The following is a 26,031-nucleotide window of genomic DNA, read 5'->3' on the forward strand; positions in this document are numbered from 1 at the left end:
CTTCCTGCTTCCAGTAGGTTGTGGTAATACACTGAAAGCCCCTTGGCAGTTTCTTTTTACGTTTTTCATTTATTCATATTTTTCTTGAATTATGAAAATTTGTAAACTAGGATAAAAATTACCTATAATGTCATCAGCCAAAAACAATAGAATTTTGTGGCATTCCCTTTGTATCTTTGCTCCTGTGCCTTTTTTTCATAATTGTAAACAGTGCTCATATACAGATTATAATCCTGATTTTATTTTAACTTACATAGAAGGGATTTTTAGCTGTTCAAATTATATCAGAATTGTCTTAATGGCTAGATAATATTTTATCAAGCAGATGAATTATAACTTATTTAACAATGCCTTTATGTTGAATAGTTCTCTTAACTTTTTCTTTACTTACTTTCTTTTTTTTTTTTTTTAATGTAAGTTCAGGGTGTTGAACCCAGCAGGACTTCGTGCATGCTAAGCATGCACTCTACCACTGAGCTAGTCCCACCATCCCCTTCTTTACTTTCTTGAGTTTTATTGTTGAATCTCAAAATATTAGGAAGCTAGCTTACATTGTGTCAGTGATGATGGCTCTTATGTCACATGCAAAATCAGTTCCTGCCCTTGGGACGTTTATAGTTCAAAGCAGGTAAATAATAAGTATAATATAATAATAAGTATAATAAAATATGATCATCACTATATCGGAGATAAAGTGAGAACATTGGTAAAGGCTTCTTAGAGGAGGTGTTTGAGTTACATCCCAAGGACAGTTAGGAGTTAACCAACTAAGCAATGAAAGAAAAGCATTCTGGGAAAAGAAGACAGCTTGAAGGAAGCACAGCAAAATGCAAAACATGGTACATTAAGAGAATGGCAGGTAGCCAAGTAGGGCTGGAGACAAGGGGGCTAACAGGTGAGTGGCAGGAGGTGATCTTGGATATATAGTCTGTGGTCAGATTACAAGAGGACTTTTGTGCCAAACTGAGGAGGTGAAACTTCACATTGAAAGCTATAGACTTGTGCCCACAGCCATGACAAGGAACACTTGGTAAATAAGAATGTGGTTTCTGAGCACAGCAATACTTCATTGATTTGGTGGCGTTTCCAGTAAGTGTGTTGAACTTTTCTAGGATAAAGGCTGAAGGTAAGGCACTCAGCTTTCTTCTTGATCATTTGTATTTGTCATGAGATAGCACTATGGTAGCATATTTCAGCCATAGGGGAGGATTTTGGGTGATCAGACCACCCCAGAGTCTACCAGGACTTTGGAAAATAAGGAAATAACTCAGGACAGGCATCGAGTGACAACTGAGGTGAATATAAACAGTAAGGGGACTGTATTAGCCCCTTAATCTTAGAGTGGCACTTCCTGGCTTCAAGCACACTGATATCCAGGGACTCAAACAGTGTTGGTAGAGCTTGCTGCTTCCCTCCTTCCTTCCCTCAGACTCTCTCTTCATCTTTCATTCTGTCCTGTATCAGACAGACTCTTCTGTGTAACCAGAGAGTTGCTGCAAGAAATTCCTGCTTATGTTATCTCTTGAGCTTACAATCCCAAAGGAATAAAGAATCTTTCACTCTTTCTCCCATGAATCACACAGCAAATTTCAGGGAATCAGTTACCCCGCTCTGAACCAGGGTGCTGGGGTACTCGAATTGGTCAACTCGTGGGTGGAGGAGGGGGAGACCGTCCAAACTATATGAGATGGGATACCCAAGGACAGTGGGCTGTGTTCCCAGAAGGAGGAGAGTAGCAGTACTAGCTAGATTTTTTTTTTTTTTTAATTATAAAGGACATCCACTACTTTTCACCTTTGCTCTTCTTAGGAGCGAAGGCATACACTGCAAGAAAAAAAAAAAAAGAACTCATCGCTTGTCTGAGAGTCACCTTTGCACAAGAGTTTGACCTGTGGTGTTCTTAACGCCGTGGTACACTTGGTTACCCAGGTCTCGCAGAAAGAATACTCCCAGCACGTCTGTGAAAGTGGCCCCTTGCCCAACTTGCCTTGCGCGGAGACGCAAGACAATGCGCTTCTTCCCAAAGGCCTCAGGGCCTTGTCCTCTCTTTCTTGCAAAAGTCTGATTTATGTTCTGTCCATGACAGGAAGCTGTTCAAGCGATCCACCCGGTCCTGCTGCTGCCCCCGTGACGGTTTGTTTTTCTCGTTGTTCAGCGCTCCATCAGCTTCCGCAGCGAGAGCCGGCCCGACATCCTCGCCCCGCGGCCCTGGTCCAGAAATGCCGCCCCATCGAGCACGAAGCGAAGAGACAGCAAGCTGTGGAGTGAGACCTTCGACGTGTGCGTCAATCAGATGCTTACGTCCAAGGAAATCAAACGTCAGGAGGTAGGCCGGACCCATGGAATGGTTGTGTGTCTGGAACAAGGTGCAGTGCAGGCGAGAGCCAAGCTGGGGTCTACACCGCAGCCTCCAAACCGGTTCCTCGTTGCCCTTATAGAGGAGGACAAATGGGGATGTCACACCTCCTAGGAAACTGACAAACCAGCATCCAGCTGGGTGGGTGTGGCCTGGCTTTTAAAAGAAACTGATGTGAAAAATCTGAATTTACAAAGAAGATGAATCAAGACGTGTCTATTTAGGATCCTGGAACTCACAGAAATAATCACTCTAGTTGTATTTTAATGGCATCTTCTAAAATATTTTAAAGTACTCAATTTATGAAACTTTGATTCAGTTTTGTGAAAACCTTGACTGTGGAATGTAGTTAATTTCATTCCCTGTAAATTTTCGGTATCAGTAGCCCTAGATGGCTAAGCTAATATTACTTTGTAGAGAACCTGTCATGTGCCAGGCTGTGCCAAGCACTTCAAAGCTGCATCATCTAGTGAAATCCTTGGAATATCTATTTTAGTGGAGAACCAACGTTGGCAAAAGGAGTACTTGAAAACTTTATAGGTTTTTGACTCAGGAATTCTTTTCTAGGAATCTGTCTGCCAGGTGCACTTGTACACAGATGAAAAGATGCATGTGTAAGGTTGTTCATCCCTGTAATGTTTATAATAGTGCCAGAAAGAGCCTGCACATCTATTACCAGAGCCTGGTTAAGTAATGAATGTCCATAGTTCTGTAACTGTAGAAATACAAGAAGTGCTGGTATGAATGTATGGCTAAGTGAATAAAGCAAGGCACAAAGTAGGGTGGTATATTATGCTACCATTTATGTAAACAAAGAAGGAAAAATGAATGTGTGTGTGTGTGTTTGTATGTATTTGCTTGTAGACACATAAAATATTTCTGGAAGGACACACAAGGAACTGGTAACATTGTTGCCTCCTGGGAGGGGCTGAAAGAAGGAGGTGAGAGAGGTTTCCAGCATGTGCCCATTCCTACACTAAAAATTTTGAATGTCAATGTGTTATCTATTAAAAAGAATAAATAAATGCTTTTAAAATAACATGTACACTGAAAAAAATCATTTGAAGCAATACGGCAAAATCTTAACAATGGTTAACAAGATGGCATTGTGGATCATTAAAAATTTTCCTCTTTATATTTTTCTGTGTTAATAGTATGCATATATAACTTGTACATTCTGATAGTGGAAAGGAAGGAGGGGAGGATTGATTCTGCAGATGAGGAGATTATTAAGTCACAGTGAGTGCAAAGTCAAGGTCATCCACCTACAAAGTTACAGAGCTGGAATTTGAACCCAGCTCCGGTCCACCTCCAAAGCCCATTATCTTCACAGTGACCCTGTGCCACCCCCCCTACAGACACCTGACTGTGGTGTATCCATCCTAGTATGGGGTTCTGTGGTTTTTCTCTCTTGGGGGCCACACTGAGCTCTGGCAAAACAGACGTACAAGGAAATCTGAGGTAAGTCCAGGTAAAACTAGTTAATTGTGTCGTGTCCATCCATGTCCCAGTTTTGATAATGCTCTATAGTTTTATAAGATGCCACCATTGGGGGAAGTTGAGCAATGGATATTCAGGACCTCTCTGTACTATGTTTGTAACTTTTCATGTCAATCTAGAGTTATTTCAAAATAAAACGTTAAACAAAATAAAGTACCAAGAGGGCATGACATGAAAGCTTTCCTGGGCCACCAGGTACTGGCCTTCAGTGCAGTGTTCTGCCTCCGCCTGCTTTGCCAGGGAGCACATTCATTGTCCTGCTCTCCACCAAGCCCAGGGATGGAGGTGTTCTCCAAGCCTGCTCACTTCTTCCCTCTAGTCTGAAAGAAATGTAGTAGTCCCTCAACTCTCACCACAAACATATAGTCCTTTAATAATGTAAAGTTTGACAACAGTTTAGATTCTCAGATGAGAGTGAAATAATGTTCTGTGCATCATAGCTCTTAAGTTACAAGGGCTTAATAGAGCCAAATTAGAAGTGGTCCATTTATATACTCTTGCACACAGCCGGCTTCTATAATTTTATTTATTATACAATGTGGGGCCGAGAAGTAATTTAGAATGAAATAACTTCACCAGAAATTTAGAGTGGTAAAATACTGGATTCTTCCTACAATGCTGCCTCAAGACAAGTGGCTGATGAGAATAAAGCTTTCTGTTGAGATTCACCTTCTGTTGAGTAGAAGGAAGACAAATTGTGATGGCCCAATTAATAACACTTCCTTGTGAATCACTAAGAACAGACCCTGAATCATTTATAATGACTGCCACTCACAGCAGAGACATGGACTCCATGGCTACCTAAAATAGTTCACTCTTGTTCAACTGCATCATTCTGGAAATGAAAGATGACTTGTTGGAATGGAAACATATGGAAACTCTCTCCCACAAACAGAGAAGCATATAATACAGAAGTTTGGCAAGATTTTTTCTTTGTAGGTTTTAGCCACTAGATGCAGTTGTTTTGGGTTAGTTTAACTTTTCAAGAATCCTTTAAAAATCCTTAAGAAATAACTAAGCATGGGACATTGAGCACTGGAATCAGTACCATTTGAATTTGGTCTCATAAACAAAAGCAGAGTTCAGTAAACATGTTTTATCTTTTCTTGCAGGCGATTTTTGAACTTTCCCAAGGAGAAGAAGATTTGATAGAGGACTTGAAATTGGCAAAAAAGGTACATTCAAATCCAGTGGTCCTTTGAGTCACCCTACTCTTTTCCTCTATTTCACAGTTCTAAGATGGTGCTTTGTGTGTGTGTGTGGGGGGGGGGCGTTAGGTTTACTTATTTTATTTATTTTTAAAGGAGGTCCTAAGGATTGAAACCAGGGCCTCGTGCATGCTAAGCATGCACTCTACCACTGAACTATACCCTCCACCCTTAAGGTGGTGCTCTATGAGCACTCTTTTTATGACAAAGACAGATCATCAAAAATTGAGAAGAACCTGCACAAACCAAGTAGTGGGGAAATGGCTCAGAGCAAGAAGGCTCTTGACCTGTGCCTTTAGGGGTTCCCTTCTGCATGTCTTTAATGCACCTCAAAGAATACTTTAATTAGAAAGTGTTCATGGGGCCTGGCTTTACATACATTTCATTGGCCTAGAAGTCTCACATGCAGGGCCTCCTCACCCCTGGGAGAGAAATGTGTCTGGAACTGGAACCGTGTTATAGAAAGAAAGTCATTTGAATCTCGTAAGTGGGTAAAATGGTTCAGAGAGGCAAGTGCCTACTCTCATGTAAGTTAGGGCCTTTCATATGGAAACTTCTTTTTAATCACATTGTGTGTGGGAAGGGAGAGGAAATGCTGTAATTCATGCCTTGTAGTGTGTATAGCCTTGACAACAATCCTTCTATGCCAGTGACCCGCATGGAGGCTGAAATCTAGCTCCTTCATCTGATGTTCACCGCCTCCTCAAAGAATCACAGGGTTGGAAAAATACCTCCCTTCTTTTAAGTATCCTTAGTCCAACTTTATGTTAATATCAAGTCCCATCTGTAGCATGTCTCAGAGATGGCCATCCAAGCTTTGCTTAGACACAGCCAAGAAACTGAGTTTTGGGCAGGGCTGAGGAGGAGAAAAGTGGAGGGGATAAAGAAGGCATTTAACTCTGGGAGAGATGTCTTGTTGGTCGTATGTCCAACCCCTCCTTCCTGCATGAAGATTTCCCTTAGGCGCCTTAAGAAGTTTCACTTTTGTTCTTTGCTTTGCTGGTCCTACCGTCCTGAAGTCCCTTCCCTTTCCTTTCAAACATTCACATCCATCCATCTTCCAGAAACAAGCTCAAATCTTAGTTTATTCTTCAACAGTATTAACTGCCTCCTTCTGTATGCCAAGCTGTTCATTTTTAAAATCTCCTTTAGCCATTCTACCTCTAATTCTCTGATCCTCTAGAGCAGTTGTGATTTGATAAATTTTTTGCTCCTGTGTGACATCTCTCCTATTTTTAATCTTGAACTGACTTTTAAGCATGTATTTAATTTCCTTTGCCTTTTTATCTTCCCAATTAACTTCACAGAACTCCTTGAAGGCAGGGACTGTGCCATCTGAGTCTTTGTGCTGCATCGCAGTGCCCTGGGTTTTTATAGTTTAATTGGCATTAATAGGAGGTGAGAAGATTGGCAGAGATCATACCCTCTTTGCTTCAGATCCATAGTAAAGGATACCAATCACTTTTTTTTTCTTCCTTTACTTGGTTTAAAGATGGACCAATTGAAAAGGTGCTAGTGACTAATTTTGTATTAAGTGGCAGTTTTTCAAACTGCCAGATCTTCAATCAAATTAATTTTAAAAACATTATACAAATCAAATCTGCTCTGTACTTAGGATTTGTGCCCTTTCCAAGATATATGATATACTGGAATTTTTTTTTTTTAAGTTTAAAAAAAATCTACTTTGGTTTATCAACAACCGCAAAAGGCTCAAGGCAGTGCTGGAATCTCAGCTGCTTCAACCACACCCATCTGCTGTTTGTGCAGCATTACGGGAGAGGTTGTCCGAGAGAGCCAAATGTGTCGTCATTGCGTAGGGCCTCTCAGAAGCCATTTACGTTAACAGCTTACTGCCTCTGATTTTAAACATTGCTTCCATATCTTACCCTTCTTGTGCAGGCCTATCACGACCCCATGCTGAAACTCTCCATAATGACAGAACAAGAGTTGAATCAAATTTTCGGAACGCTGGACTCCCTGATTCCTCTACATGAAGGTATAATTTTGTTCCCAGATGAGTTGTGACTTGTAGCCTTGAGTTGTCCTATAACAACTCATGATTATGTAATAATGTGAGTAACCCGAATCTTCCAGCCCTGTTCATATTTGAATGCCTAACAAAATAAGCGTTCTGTTTGTTTTTTAACCAGACCTCCTCAGTCAGCTTCGAGATGTCCGGAAGCCTGATGGCTCGACTGAGCATGTCGGTCCCATCCTCGTAGACTGGGTAAGAAAAGTTCTCTGGGCTTGATTGAAGATAAATTTCAATAATATAAATGGAGTTTCATTTTAGCTAGACTTTTTTTTTATTGGCAAACATAGGTCTCACATCAGAAAAAATTAAAATAGCAAATTCCTAGTATAATTTATCATTATATTTAGGCTTTATCTCCTCAAAGCATGGGAAGTTTTTTTTTTAATTATTAAAAATGTACTAGATTTAAAGATAACATGGCCTTTGTGCAATAAAAGAAGTAAAGGCATACATGAAATTGTTACTAGTTTCACATCAAAGAAAGTAGAACTAATTAATATTCACATCAGGCCAGTTACAAATATAATTATTACCATTTTTATTCTAGTAAACATTCATGGACACATTCCTGTCCATCACTAAAAAAAAAAAGCTTTAATTCAGGCTACAAAAAAAGCCCCCCAAAACTCTTAGGGTCAAATGTTTCATAAACAAGGTAATAATTACATGTTGCTAAATGTTTAGCATATATCTGGTCCTAAGTAACTTGATAGGACAGCTGAGTATTATGCTGGCCTTTATCCCAATATAACTCATTCTCTTTCGTAATTAAAGAAATCAGCTGTGGCTTTAGATTATGTGTTCTAAATTTGTGGCCCTGGGGCTGAATCTGTGAGTGCCTAAAATGGTTGTTTGTTCATTTGTTTAATTTATTTCATTTTAATTTTTGTAGGTTTTTTTGGGGGGGTAAATTAGGTTTATTTATTTATTTAATCTTTAGAGGAGGTACTGGGGATTGAACCCAGGACCTCATGCATGCTAAGCATGCACTCTGCTACTTCGAGCTATACCCTTACCCCTTAATTTATTTTAGACAAGGCACAGACTCTCGTTTGCCACAATCCTCCCCACTCCCTATCATACATTTCTGTTTCCTTCTGTGAGTGTTCCACCACTCTAGGTGGTTTTCATTTGTTATGAAGCACGTAATAAAAGGAGATTACTTTGAAAACTTCTTCCAAGCAGGATTGGGTCTCTCATCCCTCTGATCCACAGTGTTCCAGAAAAATAGGCAGGAAGTGTCACAACAGCAGGAATAGTGAATTCTACTCTTTGGAGAAAGTTGTAAAGATTATAAATCCTACCATTACCAAGTGAGTTCTGTTTATCCAGTAACACTTGTATTTGTATTTTAACCTTCCTAAACCTTCCGGTTCCTAAGTTTTGACATTGATCTCTTAACTTACGCTTCTCAATTACTGCCTTGATCAAGGAACTTTGAGGGTTTCATGAGTTAGCTTGAGTTCAGGAGTCAATTTTAGCACTGAGGCTGAAATATCCCAAGGGTATCTGAAAGTCAAGAAATGTTCTAAAATGAATAATTTAGGAAACGTGCCTTAAGATTTCAGGAGAGCTCATTCATCTTATTTTTTGACATTCATTTTATTATGAGCCATGGTAGATGTCCTAACTTCGTTAGCCCACAAAGAAATTTTTCTAGAGAGAGCCAGCCAGCTGAAAGCAAAAGAGGTGTAGTGAGAAGAGAGAGTCTGCCTCAGTATTTCTTAAACTTCCTCAGTCTGTGACTGCTTTGTTGGGAGTGAGACCACAAGTCCAGAATTAGCATGATGACTTTGTTTTTGATGAATTGGCAACGTAGAACCACAAGGTCTCCTTGGACGTCGTATACAAATTGTCAGTTCATGCCAGAAAGCAAAATGAACGCACTTGCCCTGTTACTAATTTTTTTCTGAAATAAATGCACTTTTATTAGGAAATTGGTTCCATTTGTGGGTAGCTTTTCAGTTCTTTTCTGTGCATACCCAGAAGAGGTTTGACCATAGTGGTCCATTGCTATCTGAACCCTTCAGACATCAAATGGGGACTTGCAGCTTGAAGAGCAGCCTAAAATTAAACAACTGGCCCATTGTTACCAGTCTTCATGAGAAACAGTCCTTATTTATCAGGCCTGACGAGCTGTTAAATGTTTTCCCTCTTTTAACTGCAGATGTGTCCGTGCGAGTGGGAACTGTAAACCAAGGGGTACATCTGTTTGAGTTCTGGTCTTTTTAACAGAACAAAATAAACATCTTAGTGGATTTTGAATGAGGAAAGTCAGAGCCCATTCGACCCATGAAAAATTGATTTATTTCCCCCCAAAGGAAAAAAGTGGGAAAAACCCTTTTAAACAAGTGAGCCTCCCAAGTGGGATAGCCCTGGCCAGTCCTTTTGACCTTAGAATGAATCAATTACTTTTACTTTGAAGACCTTAAACAGAGTGGTGGGTTTTTTTCAGGGACCCACCCTGGTTACCAAAAATCAGTCTCCCTCTCAGGTTGGCCTGTTCTCGTAAGCCTCCCCTGTCATTAAGGAACAGCTTCCCAAGTGACTTACCATCATGCTAACATTTTTTTTCAGTAATAGAGGAATTTATAAGCTCTCCAAGGCAGCAAGTTCTCATGTTAATTTTGGTTCTAATTAAATTTTCATTCCAAGGAGAGAGGGAGGACACTCGGAAGCAAAAAAATAGATTTGTTCTATTTCTTTTCACAATGTTAGGGAGACAGAATTTCTAAAACAAAAAAAAAAAAGTGAAAGAGTTTCCTTTATAAATTCTTGATAGTCTATTTAAAGAGGTGGCGAATAGTTCAGAGATTTGATGGGGTGGGTAGGGGGAAAACACGCTTCAGACTGATTTTATATCCAGCTGAGCAAGTAGTTTTCCTTCTCTAAACTACAGTTTCTTCAATAAAAATATTCTAGGGATAAATAATAATAAGATTAGCTCGCACTTACCAATCGTTAACCAGGAGCCAAGCTCAGGTTATGCCTTTTATCTGCCAAATCTCATTAAAGGATAGAGGACGTTAGTGCACGCATTTTGTAAGTGGAGAAGCTGAGGCTCCTGAAGGGTCACCTGTCTAGTAACTGTCTGAGTTAGGCTTTGAACACGATTCTCCCTGGTTCCAAAGTCTGTCCTCTTAACCACTATGTTATTGCCTCTCACATTTTCTATAAGTGACTATGCGTGTATTTGGGAACCAAGATGTATGCATTCTTCATTCCCTATCTAGTTACAGATCAGTTGTGGTTTTTTCTAGCCAATGGTCTGAACCAGATAGCTTTTTAGGTTATGCTCAGGAAATGAGCACCCTGTCAGGTGTGAACACAGGACCAGAAAGGGATTTGGTTGCCATGGCAGCAGGGGCAGTGGGATTCAGAGAAAGTAATGGCCCATTGGACAGTGAGCAGCAGTGTGGTTGAGGTTCCTCGCTAGTTTATTTCCGATGGCTACTGCTGATTTGTTTCTCCATTATGAAAACATTGGGCATTTCCAGGTCTTTTTAAAAGGCAAGGAAGTGGAAATGAGATTAAGAGGTCCTGAGGCTCTTTTTAATTAACTCTGAAGATATAAATTACAAGCCACAATGCTGCATCTGGGGCTGGGGGGGGGGGTGTCTGTGTGTGTGTAAGCACCAGTTATCATTACTTGCAAATACAACATTGAGGAAGGAATTTCTATAGCTCTTTTTAACACAAAATAGAGGGTTTTTTAAAATAACATGTAAGGAAGGTGGACATTTCCAAGGAATGTTAAACTCGACATTACACGTCTAGGGGTGGGGGGGTGTGTAAGTACCAGTTATCATTACTTTCAAATAGAATGTTGAGAAAAGAATTTCTGTAACTCATTTTAACAAAATAGAGGATTTTTAATAACATGTAAAGGAAGTAGACATTTCCTAGGAATGTTAAATTCAACAGTGAATTTTTTAAACATTACTTCCACAGTATCTTGTTTGGTTTCAGTCACTGAGAAAATAATTTCAATAAAGGGTGTAAAAGAAGTAGCAGGATATTTAAACTTTGATCCATTGTTCAGCCACTGCCACAACTTATTTTTAAGCCTCATTCACAAACCATCAACTATTACCTAATCTGGTAATCCATTAAACGTTCACTTCAAAATACAAACTTTGAATGTCTGCTGTATAGTAGGCCCAGTGCACAATACTGAAGTTGCAGAAACGAAAAACCCTCTTGCCACTGTCTTGCACTGAATCCCTCCACAGAGCAGGTGTTACAGTAAATGTGGTTTCCTAGTGCAAGAGAGAAAAGCAAACACAGCAGGGCCATTGGCTGCATTTTACTGCCTCTGGTGACTTTCTGGACGCTGACAGCCTGTGCGTTAGGATGCTGGGTCCTGGATGCTACTCACAGGGAGGAGTGGAAAAGGAAGATGAGCAGCCCTTCCACTGAGTCTCTGACTCTGTGTTTGCACCATCTGACTGATGGGACGTGTCAGGGAAATTAGTATTTCGCTGGAAGACAGTGGAGTCAAAGTGTTCCAAAGTCTTTAAACTTAAATTGTTCTCCACGTGGAATGCTGTTGTTAACCATTAGGTATAGCCAAGAATCATCCTGGCCTGTCAGACTAATTTAAAAGACTTTTCTAAATGCTTTCTGCATCTAAATTTTTACTAATTATACTTTTGCTTTAACTCCTTGGAGTTCTTTATAATTGGTCCACCTTTGATTCAGGTACCTTAAAGCTAATGTAGAGGTGCTTGCACTGGGCCATATCAAGAGCTGGGCTGTGGAGTCTGACGCCTTTCTTTTTGTGCCACTGAGTCTTCTAGGTTAGTTTTTTATTAACAATTTTAAAAGAAACGTTATTATTTTTTTTTTAAATAGGAGGGTTTCCTCTCACCAGATACTTCTGAAAGTTTAGGACAATTCTGTATGCAAATGCAGTCATTCCAGATTAGGAAAATACTGAACTGTGTGCATATACAGTAATTCCAGTTCTTCTGTGTCTAGCTTAGATTGGCAAAATGCAAACAAATTATTAGGGCCTTAACAATCAAGAAAGTAAACAAACAGCTAAGAAAACAACTTTGTGCAAACAAGCTGGAGCTTAAAAAACTATCCACTGCCTGCCATTTGGAAGATTCCACTGTCTGTCTCCTCCAGCCACGCAGATAAAGGAACGTTAGACTGCCCTGGAGACCAGCTAGGTTTTGTTCAGTCCCCGTGAGTGGTGTTAGCATGTGGCTCCAGAGCACTATTATTTTAATGCTCCAACCCTCTTTTGATGTTCCTTTCTTAGCTGCCTTGTCTCAGCTCCTATGACAGCTACTGCAGCAATCAAGTAGCCGCCAAAGCTCTGCTAGACCACAAAAAACAAGATCACCGTGTCCAAGATTTCCTACAGCGATGTTTGGAATCTCCCTTTAGCCGCAAACTAGATCTCTGGAATTTCCTCGATATTCCAAGAAGCCGTCTGGTGAAATATCCTCTGCTTCTTCGAGAGATCCTGAGGCACACCCCAAATGATAACCCAGATCAGCAGCACCTGGAAGAAGCCGTGAGTTGTCTCTTTCTTTCTCTCTCCCTTGTCATTTTCCCCAGTGTCTAGAAGATTGGGTAAATGGGTGAGTGAAGAGTCCCTGGGTACCTGGGACTCAGGAATCTTGGCTTCCAGGCTTGGCTCTGCCGTCAGCTGTGCTTTGATTTAGCAAGTCAATACTTTTCCCAATCTATAAAATGTAACATTTACATGGAATGCACTCTAGAAGTCCTTTTGATTCTAGAATTTCTTGATTCTGTGTAGGTGACTCTGTGATCTGTTTGTTATGGTTGCTGACTGTGAGGGTTAAAATCTCTGTGGAGATCTGAAATCAGATAGCTTTGTTCAGTTAGCAAATGGGAGTTGCCTTTTACCTTGGTCCTGAAGCCCACTTGTGAGCTTTAAGACCCAGCTTTCCTTGGCCCCAATGTGGAGCCTACTCATACCTGCCCACCAGCAACTATATTGAGTATGGGGCAGGGTGGTTTGAGAATTCTGGGTTCTTCCATAGCAGCAATAGAAGACCAGGAAAAATGGAGTCCGTTTCGTGAAAATACAGCAAACTCTGAGCTTTCTACCCAGAGAGCTCAGTTCTGACCGGGGTGTCCTGTGAGGCAGGGCAGAGGAGAAGGCAGGACAGGAGGAGCAAATGGCCTGAGCAAAGATGTGAAGAAGTGACAGGACAGGCCATGCTGGGGAAGGCCACGGATCAGTCTGCCTCGGGTTGACGGTGCTTAGGAAACAGCAGGAGAGGGGGCAGAGGATGACACTTCAGATTGGTTATAGAGAGTTTTAAATATAATCTGAGACATTTTCTTTTGTTGTGTTTTTGTTTGGTTTTTGTTTTCTACATAGCTTGGATTCAGGTTTCAAATCCCAGCTCCATCACTGACAAGCTATGTAATCTTGGACATGTTGCTCCTCATTTGTAGGACAGGGGATGGAGAAGATTAGGGACAAGGAAGCCAGCTGGGAAGAGGTTGCAGTGGTCCAAGTGTGCAGTCATGGAAACCTGCTCAGGGAAGTGGCCATGGGGATGGAGGTTAAGAGGCCAATCCAAAGCCTTCATTCCCTGACTGGACCTGGGACAATAACAGAAGGAGGATATGCACAGGTGATTGGAAAATCAGAAGCCTTGAGCCTGTGGAGCAAAATGCCCATCTCTTCCCAGAGAGGAGCTTAAAAATAATAAGTAGTAACAACATCAGCAGCAATAACAGTATTACTGCTGACATGTAATGAATACCTAGTAAATCAGCTTTATGTAACTGCCTCACAGGTTATGAGCTCATATTCCTCACAATCACCTGTGAGATAGCTGTTCCTGTTAGGGCCATTTTCCTTTTCCAGGTGAGGCTTGTGGGGGTTAAATAACTTGCCCAAGTCCAGGGCCAGCAACTGTTGGAGTTGATATTGGAACCCTGTCGGTGTAGACTGCAAATCTTCTGACTTTTCCAATTCTTTATCATCCTTTACAATGGAGCTGAAAAGCCTAGCTGCTGCTTTGAGCCCTGTTGGAATCACAGAACGTTGTCTGGCCACCAGGCTTTGTGGAAAGGCCTCACTGGTGCAGAGCTGGGCCAGTTGTCCTTGTAGGGGTAGGGAAGAATGAGGAAAGACTCTCTCCTGATTCTCGAGGTGTTTGATGTGTCTGGCAGACCCGACGCACACAGACCAGGCTCCCAGTGCAGCACGATGGGGGATGCAGCCTCCAGGGATGAGGCCCATCTCACTTCATCATGTCTGTTTTTATTACTGAAAAGAGCAGTAGGGTTGCCTCCTCACCGTATTTCATCCCAGCAAGTGTGTGGTCTGTAGGAATGAGAACAACAGGGAGCTCGAGCTAGTCTAAATAATTACTTTTTTGAAGCACACAAGCTCACTCTGAGCTTTACAGTATAGATTTCTTCTTTTTAATATGCAGCATGAAAGAATAAAGCTCTGTTTAAAAAAAAAAAAAACACAATCCCAGTGAGCTAAAGTTTGAATTTAAAAGACATAGATAAGAATATGCTTGTTTGCAGTGTGAAAGGATGCACCAGTTTCCCTAGTGCATAAAATGTGATGCCATTTTCACAAATGGAATCTGTACCTAGTTTACTCAGGCAGATTTATGTATGAAGGATGATATTCCTGCATTTGAAAATGTCTGCAGAGCAAGTCTTCTGAATGCCCATTTACACAATAAAGGCACAGCAATTTTTTCCCCTTCTTTTCAAAATCCTTGTGGCATTACCCTAGATGAGCAGAAATATTTAGCCCTGTTCTCTTGGGTGCATTGTGAATGTTTGATAACCATAAAATCCACAGTACTAATGTAGCTTGACTAATATGTTCCCTGAATAAATTTTCCACCTTTTAAAAGGGAGGAACTTTTAAAGTTCAGAGAACTCTAAGTAAATTGCTTCTATACCAAGCATTCAGTCCTATGATTAGATCTAAAGAAAGGTCTTGCTTTTAATGCAGTGCTTAAACTACTACATTTGTATTAGAATTTCTTAACAGTGTTTTGGAGGGTCAATAGGAATTTCCCCCCAAAGAGAACTTCTTAAAATAAGACTTCAGATATTCAGATATTCTAGAGATCTGATTGTTTAATGTTTTAAATTCTAAATACTGTTTCAGCCAGAAAATGATCCTGTAGACCGTCTCTTTGCTCTGCCCGTCACTGTTCCCATTCCTTTAAAAAAATATCACTGGAATCAATGGGAAGAACAGACCTGCTTTGGATGGAACAGCCGCAAGGGCTGCTATTCTTGGCCAATGTCAAGAGCCAACGAATAGATGATATTACCACACAAGGGACAGGACAGACAGGGCTTTCAGATTCCACTTTGAGGATGACGATTCCAGCACGTTTGGGCTTAATCCCTGTTTTGTTATGTGTATCTCTCATCATCATCATCTTTTACCAGCCCCTGCCCTTCAGTTTGAACCCAGATGAGACATGCAACAATAAATTTAATTTAAATGCGCAATTATCATGACTGTTTGCTATTGGCAATCTGCTATATGTAACTTTATTCCTTGCTGCAATTCTGCAAAATAAATTCCTCTCAAGAACCAGTGCAGAGAGATTAGACATGGTATGCAGGTGCACTAGCTTATGGTACACAGGTAAATAAGAATACAAAATAATATTCTTAATAAATTAAAGCAGACCCAGAGCTACTATTATAAATATAGACATAGAATATGGAATAATTCCAATTGTTTCCATTGTTTTGTCTTTTTTTTAATTTTTACAAACACCAGAGAAAGAAGCAGCATTTGAGAATAGTCACAGTTGCCTATGGAACCACTGTGGTGTTTGAGTTTATTAATCTTCATGTGATGTGCCAGCTGTCAGTTCCTGAGTTAAATTAGGAAATGAATGCATCTTTATGCCTAGAGTATATCTTCCTTCTGGTTTCCTTGAAACTTACAGGATATTCAGAAAACTGACTCAAGTACTTGTTAATTCCAACTGCCCAAGTACACCTAGTAATAGTCAGCCAATAAGATGAGACACAGCAATTAATACTAAGGTCTTTAAAAGCAAGAAAAAAGTATGGATTTCACTATGTATTAAAAAATGTAACAAAATAGAATGATAAGGTAGATGTAAAATGTGTGCCCAGATACCTCTCATGTATTTTAAGCTTCTCAAAGGAAGGGACCCTGTTTCATTTCTTTGAAAGCCACCCCCTAGTCTGACACTGAACAGATGCTCAACAAGCATTAATTGAATTAATTTGAAGGATGAGTCATAGCTTTGGTATATTTTGTGAAATTTCTTTTTTGTTTATTCTTGAAAATAACAATAAATAATCAGTCATCTTTGAAAACCATGAGTGGAAAAAGAAGAGAAAGTTTGTACACCAAAATGTTTTATTTATTATTTGTTTTATGTTAATGAAACTTAGGTTAATTTCATAGAACTTATGTTTAATATTAGGTTGACACCAAAGATGAAAAAATTTGTCTTACGATATAAAGAGCCTGTGTTTTTTTAAGTAATGTGTTTTTTTTTTAATTATCAAAGTACTGCTACCACCCAAATTTGGAAAATAGAGAAAAGAGTAAATAAATGATCTTTGAAACTTAGCAGCTACAAAAGTGTACAGATTATGTGTCTGTCCGTAGGATACAGTCACCAGACTCCAGCTCAAAGCTGTAAGATCGTCTGTCACACCTGCATGGTAGTGCCAAAGTTGTAACTGTGTAGAAGTTTTCATCCAGTTGCTTTGGGCAGAAGGCAAATGAAAAATAATCACTTATCAGTCTTAGAATTCAATACTGCTTTAACACAAGATCTGGTAGCTATTCACTGAGTAAAGGTCTCTTTTAAAACCTTGCTTTTCAGAGACTGGTTTGTTTTTCTACTAAGTAAATGTGACCAAGAAGAGTCCCTATTAACATTTCTCACCTTTTAAGTTCTTTTCTGTTACTACCACCACCACCACCAAGAAAGATGGGATTGTTGATCTTTTCACTATTAGGGGACAGAGGACTCTGCTGAGAAAGTCATTACTTTGTCTTGGATTGATGTTGTTGAGTTTTTAATCAACTAATTTCCTGTTCTTTTGTTTTCTAGTATTTTCTAACTTTTCGATATATTATTCATGTGATAGAAAAACACGTCAGAATAAATGCCCACTGACCATGTCCTAGTATTGTACTCTTGTTGTTTTATTTCACTTCAGTTTGTATTAACAATAATGCATCCACCATTGCTTTGAAATCCCTCTACCCCTTACTTAATTCACATGTGCTGTAGGCATGGGTGTGAGTTGTACAGAGACAGACTGTCTTCATGCCTACTCCTAGTGTCTTTTCTTTCCATTCCTAGTTCTCTGTCCTTTATAAATCATTTATGTTTTGTCACTAAACATATATCCAAATCATTTACTCACACCCAATTTGCAAATACTGTTTTCGGTTTAGATTGAGTACATGCAGAGAGACCTTGAAACTGGGTTTCAAATCCCCAAGGATGATCCTTTTTCTGGACTATTACATTCTGCTTTGTTTTCTTTCCTTGGCCTCCTTTTTTATATGCCTACATTTTCAACATTGTGAGCATGCTTTAGGAAATGTGCAACATGGAGCTTAGTGGTTATAAGTCCTGCACGTTGAAAGCAATACCTCATATCTCTTCCTCTCAGATAAAATTATATATCATTATTAGCTTTCTATATAATAGAAATATCTATATATATGTACAAATGAATATATGTGTATGTGTTTATCTCTATGTGTATGTGTTTAGATGGTGTATAGATGGATACAGTGTATAAGTCGCATTTATTTATTTTTCCCTTTTCCCAAAGCAGCAACTTAGATAACAGAATCTCAGAATTAGATCCAAGTGTATCTTCCTTACTTTCTAGGCTGAGTCCCTGGGTCTTGCTGGTGTGGCTGGTTTGCTTACTTTCCCCATACTTTCTTTTTGTTTTCACAGATAAACATCATTCAGGGAATTGTGGCAGAAATCAACACCAAGACTGGAGAATCTGAATGCCGCTATTATAAAGAGCGACTTCTTTACTTAGAAGAAGGCCAGAAAGACTCCCTGATTGACAGCTCAAGAGTGCTGTGTTGTCATGGTGAACTGAAAAACAACCGGGGCGTGGTGAGTGGTTACTCTGCTTCAGTGGTCTGATCCTGGGCCTCAAAAAAAAAGAAATGGAAGTACTGGGGATTGAACCCAGGACCTCATGCATGCTAAGCATGAGTTCTACCACTGAGCTATACCCTTTCCCCTGCTAGCTTTTTTTAAATTGAAGTATAGTTCAAACTTTTTATTTGGTTTGATCAAGACCTTCAAAAACAAATACGAAACAGTTACCATCTCCTCCCACTTTGATATTAAAAAATAATGGGTGATTTTAACAGGATATTAAAAGTATATGATCCGAGAAAAACAGCTGTTACATTGAATTCATTTAGCTTTATGAGAAATTCTTCTTATTCTTATGAATTGGCACCTATCCACAAACTGACATTTTGAGACCATTTTGTTTTGTTTTGTTTTGTTTTGTTTTTAAATAATAACCTACACTCCAATGGCAGTGTCCCTAGCTCTGACCTGTAGAAATTCCATTTCTGGGCTTTTTATTCCTTAGTAGATATTGAGACCATTTTGTTTTGTTTTGTTTTGTTTTGTTTTTAAATAATAACCTACACTCCAATGGCAGTGTCCCTAGCTCTGACCTGTAGAAATTCCATTTCTGGGCTTTTTATTCCTTAGTAGATATTGAAATTGTTCCTCCTTTCCTATCATAGCAATTTGTGCAGATCTCCCCTGGGAGGGCTCACTACAGTGGTTGTAATTTTCTGGGTATCTGTCAGTATCTTCCATTATGCCATGCTTTTTTAGGGTGGAGACTGCCGTGTCAGTCCCCAGCACCTATCATGGGGACCTGATACATACTGAGGCACTCAGTAATGTTAGATGAATGAGTGAATGAATGAATGCTTACATAAAGGAAAAATGGATTTTAATTATATGAGAGTTCAAAATTCATTCAACTCACCATGCTGTTTTTATCTGTAGCCAGTAGAAATTAATGCTAATATATAATATATATATAATTTTTATGTTATATATAACAAATTTTATATAATATATAAATTTTATTATATATATTTAAATTTCAGTATTGAGAAAGCCATTGAGAAAGTCTTCACCTCTTTTGTGTTTCATCTTTGATATCTAGCCAACCCTTAGAATGAAAGCCAGAACTAGATTGAAAAGCCCTTAATAAAGCTTTGATGACTCAAGGGATGCCCTTTTGATCTGGACTGTAGAGTAGCATTTATGAGCAGGCTTGGAAATGTTATTTAAAATCACTGAGTACATGTTGCAGTGCCTATTATCAGTGCTGCTGTCAATCCAACCAGCTGATGTTGCAACAGAGGTTATGAGACCTGTCACAGGCCACTGCTTGAAAAAGTGTTTCTGTTTGACTGAGGAGTTACTGATTGCCATTACTGATTGCCAGAAAGTGGCATTCTGCTTTTTGCTGATTTTTGGAAAGCACTGGTGGACTTCTAATGTCTGATACTCTGGCTCCTGGAACTCTTTCTCAGGAGCCCGGTGGGAAATAGTCAGGAGGATGCATCACTCAGTGGAATGAGGGCCTGTTCTCTTTCTGTCCATCAGTCAAGCACTGAGACTCTCTGGCCAAATGAGCCTAGGGCATTAAGGATGAACTCTGTCTAGTACATGTTCCAGGTAGATAGATTTTTGAGACCAAAGATTTTAGTTGGGGTGGGAGATTTGTTTTAGTTTCTTTGTTTTTCAATAGAGTTGTAAAAATCATTATGAATAAAGTCTTGAGTCAGGGAAAAAATCTCAATTGTTTGAGGGCAGAAAGGAGCTGCAACTAAGAAGAGGAATTCTCAGTGAACATTCATAGACAAGGGATATTTTTTAAAGGTTGCCCAGACAATCTGAGCTCAAACATCCTACCTTGGCTAGAAGATTGAAGTAGAAACAGTATTAAAAAATCTCTGATTATTTTTAGTGTGTAAAATAATGACTAACCCCTTCCCTCCCAATCCCCAAGAGAAAATTCTTAACACTCTCAACCACACCCTGCTGCAAAAAAAAAAAAAAAAAAAAAAAAAAGCCCTTAACTTGGTTATTTTGTGCTTTACTGTTTTTCAATCTTCAAAGCTCACACACGCACACACCAATACAGAACCATCATCATTTGTGTTTCCACCAGCCAACATTTGGTTAAGCTTCAGTTTCTGCAGTTTTTGGTGTGTGTCTGTCTGACTGTCTATGGCAGGGTTAGGGTAGATGACTTACAAGTACCTTTTCTTCCAAATGTAAAACTATCTGATAATGCTGAATGTGCTTTCCTGGCCCTACATCCAGATTGTAATGTGAGTTTCCCAGTCTCCTCTTTGAGACCCCCCTGGGCTGAAATTCCCAAATATTTCCACTGAAAAACTAGAACCCAGCGGTAAAGTCATGGATCTTTTCACTTCGGTTCCTAAGCATTTCCAAACTGTAGGAAGAGTCTGGCACTTGGAATTGAATGGAGCCAATTTATCCCAGCTCCACCCCATTGCTTTCATGATGTGGTTTGAGACAAGCCTTTATTTCTGAGATGCTCTTTTGCCCACAACACACACATCAATCGTCAGCCTTTTAAGCACAACCTCTTCAGAGAACTGAGGTTCTTATGAACTTAACCAAGAAGGACAACCTCTTTGATCATCTTTCTTTGTGGCTACAGTAGCATGCTCTGGTTTCCTCAGGAATGGGCAGTGTTCCGAGCTGCAGTGCCTAGATGAAGCTGATAATCAGCTCTGTGGTTGAAGGAACAAGTGTTTTATGGGTTTGGGTAACAAAGATTAATATTAGGCCCCAATATGCCAGTCTCATCCTTTATAGACTATTACTCATTTTGATCTCTTAGAATTACATTAGGTAAAATAAGCCAAGGCCGGGGAGCACTAACTTTTTCTCCTTCATTACCCACTTCATTCTATGGGGCTTCTCTTTTTTTCTTATGTTCCCATAAGAAAATGCTGGAGGCTGTGTCTACACAGGTTGTGAATTGCAGTCTGAACAGCGCCCCTGGAGCTGGCAGGCCCGGCTGCAGGTGCCTGTGGGCAGAGGGCCTTCTTCAGTGGGGCCCTTGGGACCTGCTCCTATAGGAAAGGCAATGGATTCATCTGGAAATGCCTCCAACTCCCAGCTGTCTGTTCTTCTGGAGGTAGATTTGAGCCTGGAAGTTCATAAGCTAGTAAGAACCTGGTACCTGGGGACCTCTTATCCACAGAGGTCCGCTTATCAACCACTTATTGCTTAGGGGAATCCCATGGATTCTTTTCTTTCAGAAACTACATGTCTTCCTGTTTCAAGAAGTCCTTGTGATCACCCGAGCCGTCACCCACAACGAGCAGCTGTGCTACCAGTTGTACCGGCAGCCCATCCCGGTGAAGGACCTCCTGCTGGAAGACCTGCAGGACGGAGAAGTGAGGCTGGGTGGCTCCCTGCGTGGGGCATTCAGCAACAACGAGAGAAGTATGGAGGACTGGCCGTTTTGTCCTGTTGAATGTCTTTGGTGGTGGTTTGGAGGGAGTGGCTGGCTGGTGGAAAGAAAAGAGTCGTGGCCTTGGGTCAAACTGCATTCCAGTTTTGTGTCATCACTTACTGATTGTGTGACCTTGCTCAACCTGTGTGAACCTTAGTTTTCTATCTGCAAAGTGGGGATGTGTGCATATCTACTTCATAGGATTGTTGCAAGGATTAAATGAGACCCTGCAAGCTGACCTGTCTGCTCATAACTGGTGCCCCTTAAGCTGTCTTTCTCTGACTCCTTCCATTGGGTAGAAGCATTCTTAAGACCAGACAGTCCTTATGTGATTACCAGGTACATAACAGTGGGTTTTGTAGTTGAGCTAACAGACTTGTCTCTAAAGAGACATAACTATGGTCAAATGGGTTAAGGGTTCATTTGCAGTTACTCAACTGGGCTTCTCTAACTGAAGACTTAGTAAACCAAGGAATTAACCAAGAGAAGCTTAGACAGCAGTGTCTATGTAGTGTCTTTTGTGTGTCAGACACTGTGCTAGGCAGTAGCACACACTGGTGAACCAGACAGCTCAATTCCTCGGAAGCCCTATTGAACTGACACTGTGACAGAAGAGATAGATAAGAGACAAATAAATATTCTGGGTGCTGTTAAGAAAACTAAAACCCAGTAAGGGAATAGAGAGGGATAGCAATAGGAGGTCTGTTTAAGATGAAATGATCAGGGAAGACTTCTCGGAAAAAGTAACGTTTGAGCCTCTTAGGTTAACATTGGCATCGTATGGTCGAAGTAATTAACGTGTACTGCCTCTTACTTACACCCCCGTCCCTCCACCCTAGTGGTAGTACTTAAAGTTCTCAAGTACTATGTGCCAGGCATTATATAAGTACTGACATATATTACCACATTTATCTCTCATAATAGCCATCTAAGGTAAGTTCTCTTTGTTTTCCCCATTTTACAAATGAGGAAACTGAGACATAAGGGAGTTAAGGCATTTGCCCCACAGCAGAGTAGAGCCTGAAGCTCCACTGTTTTATCTGAAGCTAGTCTGTTGGCTACAGGCATTGTGCAAGGGGACTGACTGACCTCAGATGCTTCTGTGAACCCCATGCATGTGGCACGTGGGGCCCATTTAATCCCAGTTAATGTTGTTATTAAACTAAATCAAATGTCATGCATACTGTGCACTGCTGTTTTTTAAATGCACGTAGCTCCTGTTGAGGTTACTAAAATGTCATTTTATTTTAAAATGAAACCAAACTTATAAGAGTTCTGTGTCTTTACATATCTTCTTAATCATCAGATACTAAATGTACAGATACTATCATGTGGAGGGTCATGGGCCTGTTTGCTGTTACAAAGGGCTTCTTAAACTTGAAAAAGCCCTAGCTTGGAACAGTTGTTGAAATTACAGATTATTAGGCCCACCTGAGCCCTATTGAATCCAAATCTCTAAGGGTAGGGCCCCGGGATCTATATTTTTAACATGCTGTCAGGGGATTCTGACATGCAGCCAGGTTTGGTACCCAGTACTCTGGGGTCCCCTTAAACACAAGACTTAATTGTTCTGCACTGATTTGCTAGCTTCTGAGGACAACTTAGGGCAACCAAGTGCCAGACCTGTGTCAACTCCTATTGAGTGATGGAGGCTGCAAGGTAGAGCTGAGCCGTATCCTGGATCAGTGGGACACATTTACTAGTCAATTAGTGATGTCTGCGTCTGCCATGGGTACTTGGATACATGGGAGGTTAGTGTCACTACATGTGTTCTCTTTGGCTTGGGTTAATATCTGTTCATTGACCTCTTTTTTCATGTGTTTTTCGTTACTAGTTAAAAACTTCTTCAGAGTAAGTTTCAAAAATGGATCCCAAAGTCAGACTCATTCACTACAAGCCAACGACACCTTCAACAAACAGCAGTGGCTCAACTGTATTCGTCAAGCCAAAGAAACAGTTGTGTGTGCTGCCGGGCAGGCTGGGGTACTTGACTCCGAGGGATCATTCCTAGATCCCGCCACTGAAAGCAGGGAGCCACAGGGAGAAACAAAACTTGAGCAGATGGACCAATCGGACAGTGAATCGGATTGTAGCATGGACACAAGTGAGGTCAGCCTGGACTGTGAGCGTATGGAACAGACAGACTCTTCCTGTGGGAATAGCAGGCACGTTGAAAGCAACGTCTGACAGAAGCGTGTACTTCCTGGAAGTAGCCCTGTGTCCTACCTGTACAGTATTTGCATTCCACACATGGAACGGTTTGGAGAAGCACTTTTTGATACTTTTGTGACTGTGTTGACCCAGTCTCTTCAATCTGTACTTTGTCCCTAGTACTGTAACTGCCAGTCTGTCTGTGTAAACTGGAATCTGAGGTGACTGTTACCCTGTATTGTATTTCACAAATGTCTGGATGGATGGAGCAAATTACTTTCACTTGTCCTGCTGGATTTTTAAAAAGTACAAAGAAAAAAATCTCTAAACTACCATTTTGTGTAGATTGCTTAAAGGATCCTTCTGTGTTTCTCTAGTGTTTTTCTGGCTCTTTGGCAGAGTAGCTGAAGGCATGGAATTTCAAGGGCCTAGCAAACAGGGCATGAGGAAGTCAGTCATGTACCATGATGGCATTTGAAGGAGAACCAGGAAAGATCAATGTTTCGAGTGAAATTGGTTTGATGTTATTCAACCAGAAAGCATGAAGATATCCCTGGGGATTCCAAAGGCTTAATTTTGCAAAGGAAGAAGCACTGTCTTGACCTTGCAATTTCATCCAGTGCAAATTTGATGCAATAATCTATTAGGACATGAAATAGAGTCTGACCTTAAAAGGACTAGCACAAAAGCAGCTGTCAGTTCTGAATCTTGAACTGAAATGTGCATTGCACCAGGAGGTCTCTGCCATAGATGCTGGCTTGCCTTAGAGAGCCATTTCTAGTCTAAAACATCAGAATAGAACTCAGAGGGACTGGGAATATCTGGCAGGATAACAAAAAGGCCCATCTTGGCTTTGTTTCATCTGCCTAAGCCTACTCATATTTTAGAGCGTGAATGAAGAGATGAGGAAAAGAGAATGCAGCTGAGTCAGTGACTCTGTCTACAGAAGCATGTGAGAAGAAGAATTTGGAAGAAGTGCTCCATCATGATCTTATGTGGGAAACATTAAAAGAGAAAAGCATGGTCCAGTGTCCTTCTGGGAAAGGCCAGAGCCTTGGGTTTTCCTGTTGTGCTTTTGGGTCATCAGTTTATCATCTCTGGCTCTCTGCTGGGCTCAGAATCATCATTATATTCTCCAGAGACCAACTTAATTAACTCTATGATTAATTAGGATTAGTTAGCCAAACTAGTAACCTTCGTCCAGCCTTGATTTACAATGCAGGGTGGGTTACAGACCTTAAAAAAAACAAACATTAACTGAATACACAGAAAAGCTCCCTGTGAGTGTAAATATTAAAGACAACCTGTGCAAAATTAGACCCACACCAGCACTAGTAGTAATGGTTCTAAATTATTGCCAAAAAAAAAGTTTTCTTTTCAGTCTTTTGTCTTTCAAGTTTACAGAAGGAAAGCAGTAAATATTATGTTGTCATTTTATGATGTACGTCTGTAATGTGCATTCGAAGAAGCTGTGTGACAAGATTTATCAATGTAAAAACAAGATATAATACTTTTTTTTCAAAAATAAAACAAAAAAATGTTGTGGTCAGTTTTACCCTATAAAACATATTTCTGTATTTATAGATTTTAAACAAGGTGAATTTTTTTTCTATTACAAGTTTATTTAAAACTGCTTTGTTTCTCAAGTTGTTACTGATGCAGTGAGTGAATGAACCAGCTGCATAGAGGAGCGGAGAAAAGCTGAGAAAGATTGTCTGATGCTGGAGAAAAGAACGAATCATTCTTGGCAGAGCCGTCGACCACTTTGGCCAGCACGTTGAGAAGAGGTCTGTCAGGGCCAGCCTATGGGAAGAAAGTCAATGAATGTTTTCATGAAATGAATGTTTTTGTAAAATGGCCTTAAACTTTTCTGGAAGCATTTCAAATAAATTACATTAAAATGTCATCCTCTTTGTGTACTGTATTTGCCCTACAGACGTCAAATTTCCGCTACCTTCCTGGGAGGTTCTTTCTGACGTTTTTGCTTGGACCCAAATACACATATTAAAATAGGGTGTGGGTTGAAATAAGTGCTTTGGTTTGATCTCTCAAAGCTTTTGCAAAACTCATATTTCTAAGATATATATTTTCAAGTATGCTCATTTTTAACAGCTGTGTCTTGAATCTGCACTATGTGTCAAGGGATGTCATAACTGTTATAGAAAAGAAGTGTTGAGTCTCACTGCTAGTGTAGGTGACTGTTGATGAAATTGAGGCTAAATAATAGAAAGCCA

General features: G+C 40.2%; 1 protein-coding gene across 9 annotated transcripts in view; it reads left to right on the plus strand.

Moving 5' to 3' along the window:
- Positions 1-25,703, plus strand: part of ARHGEF3 (Rho guanine nucleotide exchange factor 3) — a 294,208-nt gene extending 268,505 nt beyond the window's left edge. For all 9 annotated transcript variants that reach the window (XM_032458236.1, XM_032458235.1, XM_032458234.1 and 6 more), the window contains 8 exons: positions 2,156-2,326; positions 4,969-5,031; positions 6,964-7,060; positions 7,215-7,291; positions 12,369-12,626; positions 18,052-18,222; positions 21,450-21,636; positions 23,481-25,703. In XM_032458236.1, the coding sequence (XP_032314127.1) occupies positions 2,156-2,326; positions 4,969-5,031; positions 6,964-7,060; positions 7,215-7,291; positions 12,369-12,626; positions 18,052-18,222; positions 21,450-21,636; positions 23,481-23,833 (1,377 nt within the window). In that variant the 3' untranslated portion in view covers positions 23,834-25,703. The remainder of the gene's footprint in view (positions 1-2,155; positions 2,327-4,968; positions 5,032-6,963; positions 7,061-7,214; positions 7,292-12,368; positions 12,627-18,051; positions 18,223-21,449; positions 21,637-23,480) is intronic.
- The last annotated feature ends 328 nt before the right edge of the window (positions 25,704-26,031 follow it).

This window comes from Camelus ferus, chromosome 17 (genome assembly GCF_009834535.1).
Source record: "Camelus ferus isolate YT-003-E chromosome 17, BCGSAC_Cfer_1.0, whole genome shotgun sequence".
Taxonomy (NCBI): domain Eukaryota; kingdom Metazoa; phylum Chordata; class Mammalia; order Artiodactyla; family Camelidae; genus Camelus; species Camelus ferus.